The following is an 11549-nucleotide window of genomic DNA, read 5'->3' as shown; positions in this document are numbered from 1 at the left end:
ATTACTTCTGTTTTCACTTCTTGTAAAGCAAAATTATGTGTGTTTTTTTTTTTAAGCTGTTTCATGCTTGAGAGGTTATTGATTCACCCTGCGTGGGGTACAGTAGCCAGAGAGAGTCCTCACTGACTGGATGGAGGGATTAAATGCAAGGAGAGGACGTGAGGAAAAGAATTGAGGATGTTGTCTAACCTGTTTCGGATTTGGCTTGGGGGACTTCTCCTGTTGGTTATTCTGTAAATTCTGTACAGTAAAAGAACCTTTTAGCAGCTATCTAATAAAAATGGTAATAGGAAAACTCAGTGAAACACATGGAAAAAGATCCCCAGAGTCAAAACTCAAAATGAAGAGGAGGAGGCAGAGTGGTGCAGGAGCTTGGTGTGCTTTATTAGCTACTGATTAAAGGTAGAGGACGAGCTTTAGCCAGGACCAAAATAATCGGGAGAAACAAAACACACATTCTACTAGTGGCCAGCCTTAGTCACGAAGGAGGGAAAACTGAGGCTTGACTCATAGAGCTTCTCAGGATTTCATCATGGAGGACTTAGATGGTGACTTACTCCTTTTAAGTTTCATTATTTCTCTTCATGGAGTCTCCATTAAAGGCATACATGAAACTTCTAGAGCCCATTGTTTTTCAGAGAAAATACACGGGACAAAAAAATGATAAATGTAAATGAAATGTTTGAAATGTACAAAATTAAGGGCCAGTTTGTGTTAGTCTTGCTTTTCCAGGACAGATCGGAGCAGTTAAAACAATCAAGCATACTTTGTCTTTCATAGTAGGCACACGATGTATAATCAGATCTATTTATATGGGCCATGGCATGAAGCTTATCTCACATCCACAGGTGGGGGGGCAGCAGCATATTAATGATAACAGACTCCACAAGAATTACAACACAATTAAAATACAAGTACAGAAACTACAAGCTACACATTGCACTAAGCCACGGCTGTGATCACAGGAAGACCGATGAGCTAGCCCTGTGGATGCTTCTCGCCCACTGTGGAGGGACTGTGGACGGGCTTTGTCTTTAGATTGCTTCAACATAGTTGGCTGGCAGCATGCCGGTCTTGCCGGTGCGCTGAACAGTACCGTACATCCAGCCTTCGTCGATGGACTGCACATTGACAATGACATCACCATCCTTGAAGGACACCTCGTCGCTGTCGGCGGCGGCGTAGTCATACATGGCACGCACGGTTTTCTGAAGGAAAGAAGTTCATTGGTGTGAGACAGAGTTTGTGCTACTGGTCCATGTCATATCTCAGAGTTATGACTTTTTCCTCATAATTCCAATTTTAATCTCAGAATTCAGATTTTTTTTCCCCCCTCAGAACTCCGACTTTAATTTAGGAATTTTCACTTTTTTTTCTAAAAAAAAAAAAAGTGATGACCAAAATGATACATATTATTATTATCAGTGGCCCTAATCCTCTTCTGCAATAAATAATCCGACAAACATGCTGAATTTTTCAGTCCAGCTTCTTTTCATCAGGCCATGAAATTATATAACTGATGTACTGAAAGCCGACCCTTAGCCCAGCATGATCCTGGAGGCTTATAGTCTTAAAATGCCAGCAGATTCTGCCTGACTCAGATTAAACTATGAAGCATCAATACGAGGCAGCGCTTTCCTCGTAGTCGAGGAAATCTGATTCAGTCTCCTCGGAGGTTTGATCTCATTGAATGTTCCAAACATGTTTTATCTGTGTGTCTTTTTGTTGTTAGAAGCGTGCTTTGTTTCATCAGTGACATCACACCCCCCCCCCCCCCCCCCCCCCCCCCCCCCCAGGTGAAAAGTTAAACTACATAAAGTGAATGAAGTATGTGTCTAATCTAAATGTGTGTTACTAACCCCGGTGGTAGAGGGGTGTGAGGGAATGGAAGAGACTGTGGTCTGCTGGGTGGCCACTGAAGATGACCTCTGCTGCAGCTCCACAGTCTTCACAGTAGCATGCTGGTAGCCTGAAGATGTAAACAAACAAACAAACAAACAAAAAAACAGATAAGGTACAGTGAACTATACAGTATAGCATATTTTTTGATGTTTGGTCTGATGAAATCTACCCATAGAGGAGGTCATGAAGCCATTGCTGTAGAGGGACATGTGGTGGTCAGCATCCTGGGATACTTCAGACTTCTCATCAGCCACACCGCTCAAAGCGCTGGTGGAGCGGGAGTGCTCCTTGCTGCGACGCTGAGCTTGCACTGTCAGAGCAGCATTAGGTGAGTGAGAGAAAGGTTTCTTTAAGACTTTATGTCAAACACACGTTTTTATTTATTCAAATATCAGCGACACATACCAAACACACTCTCCTCCTGCTTTGCACACTGGCAGCAATACATAATCCTTTGACACTCAATTAACTACCATGACCTTTAATGATAAGTTTGAATAAACTAAATCCATCATAATCATAACTAAAGCTTTAGCTCTCTGAAGTGATTCTTTGGAGTTTCCTTTCACCTGACATCATGTGCAGACTCCTGGACTGGATGTTGTCCTCAGCAGGGTCGTAGTCAAACACAGAGCCGGGGTTTGTGCGCCACACGCGCAGATCTGAGGATGGTGAGGAGATGAATGAGAGGACATCATCTCAGTCTTTATTACTGCTGTGCTTCAGGTATGTCTGGACTGCTGAATAATCCATTGTGTATAATAATATAAAATAATAGCACATGCACTCTAAAGCCTCTGAAGGCTCTGGTTGCAAAGTAAATTTTTTCACATTTTAATTCTGAAGAATTCTGATATTCTCAGGTTTATCTTTTTATTTGACAACACACTAACAAGTCCCAAAGGTCCCAAAAGCGAGCCCGCTTTTGTCCGTACCAGTGGTGGTCTCCTGGTCATGCTCGATGGCACGTCTCCTCTCCATCTCCACTACACGCCTCTGGATGCCACGGTAGCTGATGTCGCTGAAGTCCTGTGTGTTCTTCTTCACGCGCTCTGTCACGAGGTCAGTGGTGGTGGGAGTGAAGCTACCCTTGCTCTTCTCAAAGTCTTCGTGGTATCTCACCTGGAGCGCACAAATCGCAAACACAAAAAGTTGAGCTGCAGAGTGCGAGGACTTAACATCATTTTACATGAGCCAGATTATGAAAACCGCTTTATGTCAGGGACAATCCCTCATTTCACAGGTGATGGCATTCCCAGATCTCACAAATTGGCACCAATTATTTCTTCCTCATTAAATTAAGTTTTCTACTATTAGTTGTATTTACCAAATCACTGAGCCTTTATTAAAAATAAAATTTTAAATTACTTATGTCTTCACTGGGGATTTGGCTTGGGGGGGGAGCTTTGTATAGAAGCATTACTAAACATGTGTAGAAACATGATAAAACCTATAAGGCTGGCGACCAAATTTATGGTTTGAATCTGTTTGAGATGTGCCGTCAACAAGTAGACAAGTAAAAACAAAAGCATATTTCCACTTAGAACAGAAATCAATCAAACAGCCACAAAATCTTACTCCAGAAATGATACGCTGAGTCTCCCTGACGCGCCTCATCTCGGGTGTGTCCAGAACGAAGGCGGCCTTGCCCTGGACCTGCTTGCGGAAGCTGTCGGAGTACAGAACCTGGGAAGGACAAATCACGTGCAATAAGCATCTAAAATGTTTCAAACCCGAAGCCATCATTCAGTAGCGGTTAGCATCCACAGCACAACGGGTGTGGCAGAGAGGACACGCGCAGCTGCTGCCAGCATGAGCTATGGCATTACTGGGATTTTAGATGAATTAGCAGGGAGACTTTTATTAAGAGGGTGAATTATTAAAGGAAATAAAGTTATTTTCCAACCTTCAGTGGGTAGAAAGGCACACCACAGCTGGTGGTATTAAACACATTAAAAAAGAAAGAGAGAGAAAGAGTGCAGTAAGGTGAATTAATATGATTAACTAGAGCCAGGGGACACATCAGTTAGAAAAGGGTTAAAAAAAAGAGGAAGGAGTAGAACATTTCTTCAGTAGAATATGTTCTAGAGGTTCTGAAAGGTACCGAGCTAATGTTTTCCTGGTTCCTTTTCACCCGCTCCATCTCTGGAGTAAACACCACAGCCGTTCCCTTGGCTGAACTGTCTTTATACAACACCTACAGGACAGAAGCACAGCACCCCGAGGGGCCAGTCAGAAACTCAAACCATACACAGACCACACACAACTATAGGACTTCTTTCACAGACCTCAGGAAATGTCTGAGATTGTTTAAACTCAGAGGTAATTTCTTTAGTTGGTAGCATTTATTTATTTATTTTGCTTTTGTAATATATTCAAGTAGAGTCTGAGAAATTGGTCCTATAGAGTGATCCATCCTGGTAGCTCCAGCCAGGATCTCTGTTGTATGTGGATACAAACAGCCCTAATGCTTCAGCGGGACATTTAGCTGTGAAGTGGAAATTAAGAGCAGCACACAGCAGCTTTATGTGAAGAAAGATGAGCTGCAGGTTAGAAGAGACTAGACTCACGGGTCAAAAAGAAAGGTTTCACTCAGCTTGAGGGACTGATGATTGAGAATTAAAGATGTAAATAAGGAAAAAGAGAAAATGCAGGGATGTAAATTAGATGGATGGGCAGTCTGGGCCCTGGATGGAGGTAGATGAGATGAGCAAGAGATGATGAGGGGAGGGGGAGCAGCAAAGGGGCTTATGATAGGCATTATTGTAGGGCTCTACTTTTCACATTTCAACAGTTAGGAGCACACGTGATTTGGTTCAGTTCCACTACCGAGCTGATGTGCTTCTGGGTCTCTCTGACTCTCTTCACTTCAGGGAGATCCGGTATAGCAGTTCCTCGACCCACACTGTCCTTGTATTTAATCTACCCAACAAACATTTTGGGATTCATGCAGAGAAAGTACAAAAAAAGTAAATAACAGCTCAATAACAGAACAACTACAGGAAGATAACACAGACACAAAGACACAGAGAGCACCAAAAATCACAGCAGAGACAAAACATAAAATTAAACACACGCCTTTTCCTAAAAAAAATAAAGAAGCGGGTTAATGTTAGAGACACAGAACATTTGGGAACATCTACAGAAGGCTCAGGAGAGCTGTTACGACGAAGGTAGACGAAGTGTGAGGCAGAGGGGTGGACGAGTGCAAATGAATGTACAGCACAGGAGGATGCAGGGTCACTGCAGTGGAGTACCGTGCTAATATTGTGCTGATTGCGTTTAACTCTCTCCATTTCTGGGGTCTCTGATAGTGATGTGCCTTGTCCCACGCTTTCTTTGTATTGAAGCTTTGAATGAAACAGCACAAAAAAAGTCAATTATTGTTGTAACACACTCAAAAGAAAGAAAGAAAGTAAAATTCCACCGCAGACTAATTGGGAAAGGGGAGGTATTACGGGTTTTTGAGGAAGAGGATTTCAACTCAAGTCATAAACCAGAGCTCGGAAAAGGAAATGATGTATGGAACATAATTAGGATGGAGGAGGGAAAGTCAGAGCTAAATAGAGGGAAGGTAATGTTTTCTAGATTAGCTGGACAACCAGGTGAGGGGGCATTTGGGAATTATTATAAGGAAGTGAAATATGGGTCACTGCAACCCTTTTCCTCTACCAAGCTGATTTTCTTCTGGGTTTCCCGGACACGCTTCACCTCAGGCAGATCTGGTATGGCTGTGCCTTGACCCACAGAGTCCTTGTACTGTATCTGCCCATTGCATAAGTTACAAAGGTGCAAAATAAGACAGTGACAAACAAAAGCAGAGTATGTACTGTAGACACATACATGTCCACCCATTCATAGAAACAACATTTACTTTGCAAACAACTGAAATGAAAAGGTTACTGATCATATCGATTTTCAGACGTAGGTGGGGGGGGGGGGGGGGTGTTGACAGTGAGTAATGTAAAATATGCAGGTTGTTTTCAGGTTGTCGGTGATGCTTTGTTTAGTTTATTACTTCAGGGTTCAGATGAAATTAAGTATGAATCATTATGCGAGCCCTCAAAGTCCCTTGTGGATGATAGGTTTTGAATTATTTTATTGTGGAAACAAGATCCATTTACACTATATGACCAAAAGTATGTGGATACATAAACAATACAACCATGTATTGTCGAGGATGCATTTCAAAAACATGGAACATTAACGTGTCGCCTCCATTGCTGTGATTGGTGGGATTTGCTCCCCGTCAGCTGTAAGATTTTTATTAATAAAGTCGATCACCGATCCCGCATGATGAAGTCCGGCTTCAGTCAGGGATCCAATTCAAGAAGGTGCTGTTGGGGTCGGGCCACTCAAGTTCGTGCACCCAGGTCTGTCAGGTCTTCTAAACTGAACTAACAAGAAAAGGCACAAAAAAGGGCCGCATGTGTCCACATACTTTTGGTCATCTAGTGTTTCACATTTAGGGACTTTTCGGAGCTCCAAAACAAAAATCCTCTAATGAGTTAAAAAAAATTAAATAATTAGCATGAGAAACAGGTCTCTGCAAAAAAAAAAAAAATCTGAATAGAAAAATATTATTTGAAGAGATTAGATGTGATAGCAGGCCTGGTTTCATTGTTTGATGCTAGAGGGGGAGGAAACATGGAGTGGCTGAGGAGTAGATGAGGTGGGGCAGGGTCACTCTGTTGAGTACCGTGCTAACGTTCCGCTGGTTACGTTTTGCCCTCTCCATCTCAGGGGTCTCGGGCAAAGCTGTTCCTCCTCCCAAATCCTCTTTGTACTTAATCTTACATGGACGAGGAATGAAAGCATAAACGAGTGGTTAGCCCGACTTACTGCTACTTTAATTTCTAATTTCTACTTTATTTATTTATGTTGCACCTCGAGAGCACACGTCAACAACAACACACAGAATGAGACAAACATTTATAAGAATTTATAAGAACATTAAAAAAAAAAGCACAAAACACAAGCTCTGCTCTAAGAAGTATAAGTGAAAGTTACACTATAGAGTCAAGGGTTAAGAGTTAGTTGCACATATTAAAATACTGCATGTTTTTTGCAAAGTTAAAAAAATATATATCCATTTGCTCCAAAGAAAGGAGAGCTGCATATCAGGGTTTGTTAAAAAAAAAAAAACAATTAGGAAAGACAAACCAGAAAAAAATTAATTCAAAGAATTATGTAAAAAAAAATGTGATATTAGAAAAAGTTAAGAAAAATATCATGGAGTAGATACCAAGCTGAAATTCTTTGTATTCTCTTTAACACGGAGCATTTCAGGAGTGTCCTTTACAGTAGACACTTTGCCCTTTATGTTTTTAAGGTCAGTCTGGTACTGAAGCTACAAGGAGAAAAACAAAAGTGCAGTTAAAAGGTTTCACAGCGAGAAAGAGATCAAACGTTCTGGAAAAAACTGACTTTAGCTTCTGGGTATCATGAAAGCTATTTTCACCTATAGCCCTGATTAAAACATACAACATAGACCATACAACAGTACGAACGTGTGAAATACTGAAGATATTATTTTAGAGCGGATATAGAGGCACGCACAGAGACACAAGATGCTGAAAGAACCTCAGACTTCATACTGGAGATCCTGGAGCAGTCAAGACATGCTGACCTGTACAAGAAGCTGCATGATTCCTCCTGTGTTACTTACAGTGCTGAAGTTCTTCTGGTTCTCACGGACTCTCTGCATCTCTGGAGTATCCAGGACTGGTACATAGTGAGACATGGTCTTCTCAGCCTCCTCTCTGTACTTTTTCTGTTTGGATAAACATGTAACTGGTGAAAATTTAAACGGGGACACTTTTCTGAAACATGCCAGTGGGTAATCACGCAGGACAGAGGTTTATTTTGGGGAGTGTGGTGATTAATCAGTCTACCTGGCTGACGATGTTCTTCATCTGCTGAGCGTGGATGATGTCAGGGGTATCAATGACGGTTGTGTAGCTGGCTCTGTCCATCTCAGCGGTCTGCTTGTACTTAGTCTGAGAAACAAAAACAGCCGTACAGCACTGATCTCAAAGGCAGAGGAAAATATTTAGAGTTATTCCGTTTAATGCCAAACACACACCCATAATTTTCACCAGTGTGTGAATCCTGTACCGCAGCCATTTCCAAACTGCTCCAAGCAAAATAATGTAAAAGCATTTAAGATTCAGACCTGACTCAGGATATCAGTGGCATTCCTGGCTCTCATAAAGTCTGGGGTGTCGGTAGCCAAAGCTAACATTCCCTTGCCCTTGATCTCCTGCTCCAGAGACTTCTTGTACTCTCTCTGTAAACACCAGAAATTACAAACGGTGACATACAATAATATTACTCTCAAGAACAGGATACAACTTATTCACATTGAGGAGGGCTGCAAAACCAAAAGGGATCAGTGAATAGAGAAAGTTAGCAGAGTAACTCTGTGTGACGCTTCACACAGAACTAAAAACAAAACAGCAGCAGTCAGCAGGGACACCATATTAAAGCAAAACTAGTCATTTACATCAGACTATTTCTACTCTCTCAGTTTACTCATGAATTCATTATACATCTATTTTGCAATCTACAAATCAACCTCAAAAGCACCCAGAGGATATCTTATCAAAAACAACACCACCGACAACAAAACAATTAAAGCAAGAGTCACTTTAAAAAAAAAAAAAAGATTTGACACCATCTGGACCACTTCCACAAAAAAATAAATAAATAAAATAAAAATTCTATAAATATTCAGCATTGCATGTTTGACCTGAAATCAAGAGAAGATAGGATATACTTTGAGTATAACTGAGGTTGATTTTTGTAGTATTCATCATACACAGATCAACATGAGTATATGAGAAAATCATGGCAAAATCAAATAGGTTAGTTTATGGTCATGAAAACATTAAAATGAGGAGAAAGAAAAGAGAGTGGTGGGAAATTAGTGATGTCATAAAGCAGGGATAAGAGAAAAAAATGAAACCCAAAAGTCCCACTTTTAGTGCGATGATGAAGCTTAGTTAAGAGGGGATGGGAGTCATGAAGAGTGGGATTGTCAGGAGTCATTTGGATGAGAGCGTGATGCTGTTTGCATCACCTCTTAGTCAGTCGTACCTCACACAGGATTTGAGTGGCATTTCTTGCTCTCAAAAGCTCCGGAGTTTCCTCCAGTACAGTTAGACCTTTACCCTTCACCCCCTCCTCTAGATCCTTCCTGTACTCTTTCTACAGGATGGAAGAAGAACAGAGAGACTGCAGAGAAGGGCACACAGGCAGGCCAGGCCAAGGCATACAGACAGACAATACAGGAGGCAAGTTCTGCTGCTTGCCTTTAAAAGCTCAAAGTCACCAAGTCATTCCAAGTTAAGAAGGAAGGCTCACTTCTTTTGTATATTATTCTTATAATCAGTGACACTGTTACAGAGAAAAACTGGAGACTTTGGTGATTTTGGCAAGATCCTAATAAAAAAAACAAGTTGAAACACATTTAATCAGAAAGAGCATGAACAACATCATCATCAAAACGACAAGGAAAACAACAAGGTGGCAATTCACGTCAGCATTTCACCTCCAAAACACTGTTTCATTCAAATAATCACATGCATGCAGTCCTGTTGTTACATAATGTTGATGGGAGACTGACGGTGAAATGAAGACTTCAAGGTGTCAATGGACATACGTATAGAGACATTCAACATTAGGTGAGTACTTTACTGCAAGACACATGGTGACTGGAGGATGGATGGATCATTATTAGTTTAGGGCTGAGTAGGAAATCATGCAAGAGGTCTAAAAATTCTACAAAAGGCAAAAAAAAAAAAGTGGTGAAAAGAAAGAGAGACTGGTTGTGATGTAGTCTTAGTATGATTATGAAGCTTGAGTGAGGTAAACAGGAGAGACTGTCAGATAGGAGTTGTCCTTTAGTTACCTCACTGGCTATTTTGGTGGCGTGCCTGACATGAAGCATGGCAGGGGTGACCTCCAAGCCTGAGAGGTTCTTTCCCCTCATGTACTCCTCAAAGTCCTTCTTATAGTCTTTCTATTGGTCACAGAGATAGCACAGGGACAGACAGAGCTCAGATAACCACATGCAAGCAGTGCTGGTTCACAATGCAGTTACCTCATCCTTGATTGCACCATTCTGCTCATAGTGACACCCATAACTGTATATCTGTAAAAGTGTCTGAGTGCATGTGTGGGGTGCAGGAGGTGTTTACTGTGAAAAAGGAACTCCACTAGAATACTGTACTACAGTAAATATCTATAATCCAGTCTCCATGTACTTCACTTTGTCATTCCTGCATCTTGATCTGTCATAGCATTAACGCAACAATACAGAAGCTTTTGGGTGAGTTTAATTTCAGCGCATTTTACACTGCCTTGTATTTGTTTTATTGACAAGTAATTACAATAAGAAGACTGTAAAGAACTAATGAGGGGAATTTGCTGCAGTCCAAAACATTTTGTAACTAAGAAGCTACTGAATTACAGTCTTGGTGTAACAAAGTTACTAAAGGCACTGTAAAATGATTTTTCTGTATCTTAGAAACATTCTGTAAGCATAACATAAACAACTGCCTGACATCCAACGGGCAACAAGAAGCAACACAATACAGGTTAATATAGAGCTTAAGGAGGCGCTAAAGATTTAACGAGAGGCCTGCAGTGGGAAAATGTGCTGCATCCTGCAACAGAAAAGTTATTTACCTGACTCTGCATGTGCTGAGCCTCCTTCGCAGTCACATATGTGGGTGTCTCAAAGTCCAGCATGGGTTTGCCCCTCTCCTTCTCATACTTCTCCTTGTATTTCACCTGGAACGGCCCACACAAATATAAAGTCAACCATCTGCAGTGGATAGTGTGAGAAACATTATGGGACATTGTGTGGTTTCCATTCATTTGTGTATGCGAGGAAAATCGAACTGAAAAGTTGTAAGATAGATCCGTCACAGTAAGATACAAGACGAGTCAAAACACTGACTAATGAGGACAGAAATGAAAAGCCTGCACTGCTCTTCACTGTGATGATTACATAACTGAGGCGTGCCTGGAAGGAAAATATAATACCAAATATAAAATGCTATATCATGAGCAAAATACAAAATGCCAGCAATTTAAAAAAAAAAAAAAGAAGAAATATTTTTTAAATGCCTTCCTAAATGTAAATTCTTCAGACTTTAAGACATTATATACAAATTTACTTCTGCTTCCTTGTTTTTGGACCCACAGGCCCTCAAAATTAGATTATTTACAGTAATAAACACACTAAGTATTGTAAAGTATTGTGTCAGCGTGGTCTCTGATACAACATCATCCTCCTCTAGACAAAGTCCTGCGTACATATGTGCCTGACACGAACGTGGTTAACAGCTGAAACCCACAATGGTGCTTTTTATCGGGTCGAGTGCTCGTTGCCCCCAGGAGTCTGTACCACTTACGTTACTTTGAAGTTCAGAGGCCTCCTTGAGATGGAGCTGTTCAGGTGTGTCAGGAATCATGTGGTAGTGACCCTTACTCTCCTCAAATTTCTTCTTGTAGCAGTACTATGGGGAATTCCCAGTAAAGTAAGGCAGCTCAGTACAGCAAATGAGAAAAAAAGTGTCTGTCTGGAGTTTACTATCATCATTATCAGAAAAAAAAAGCTCATATTTTATGATACGATG

General features: G+C 41.1%; 1 protein-coding gene across 3 annotated transcripts in view; it reads right to left on the bottom strand.

The window, feature by feature from the left end:
• Positions 1-363: 363 nt before the first annotated feature.
• The window catches only part of neb (nebulin), a 55682-nt gene continuing 44496 nt past the window's right edge, over positions 364-11549 (bottom strand). For all 3 annotated transcript variants that reach the window (XM_030757403.1, XM_030757405.1, XM_030757404.1), the window contains 11 exons: positions 10594-10698; positions 8078-8191; positions 7797-7901; positions 7571-7675; positions 4007-4099; positions 3481-3588; positions 2838-3024; positions 2472-2564; positions 2072-2212; positions 1860-1969; positions 364-1208 (listed from right to left, as the gene is read on the bottom strand). In XM_030757403.1, coding sequence (XP_030613263.1) covers positions 1035-1208; positions 1860-1969; positions 2072-2212; positions 2472-2564; positions 2838-3024; positions 3481-3588; positions 4007-4099; positions 7571-7675; positions 7797-7901; positions 8078-8191; positions 10594-10698 — 1335 coding nt within the window. In that variant the 3' untranslated portion in view covers positions 364-1034. The remainder of the gene's footprint in view (positions 1209-1859; positions 1970-2071; positions 2213-2471; positions 2565-2837; positions 3025-3480; positions 3589-4006; positions 4100-7570; positions 7676-7796; positions 7902-8077; positions 8192-10593; positions 10699-11549) is intronic.

The sequence above is a fragment of the Archocentrus centrarchus genome, chromosome 21 (genome assembly GCF_007364275.1).
Source record: "Archocentrus centrarchus isolate MPI-CPG fArcCen1 chromosome 21, fArcCen1, whole genome shotgun sequence".
Taxonomy (NCBI): Eukaryota; Metazoa; Chordata; class Actinopteri; order Cichliformes; family Cichlidae; genus Archocentrus; species Archocentrus centrarchus.
The sequence above is the reverse complement of the archived record's forward strand: the minus strand, read 5'-3'. Positions and strand labels throughout refer to the sequence as shown.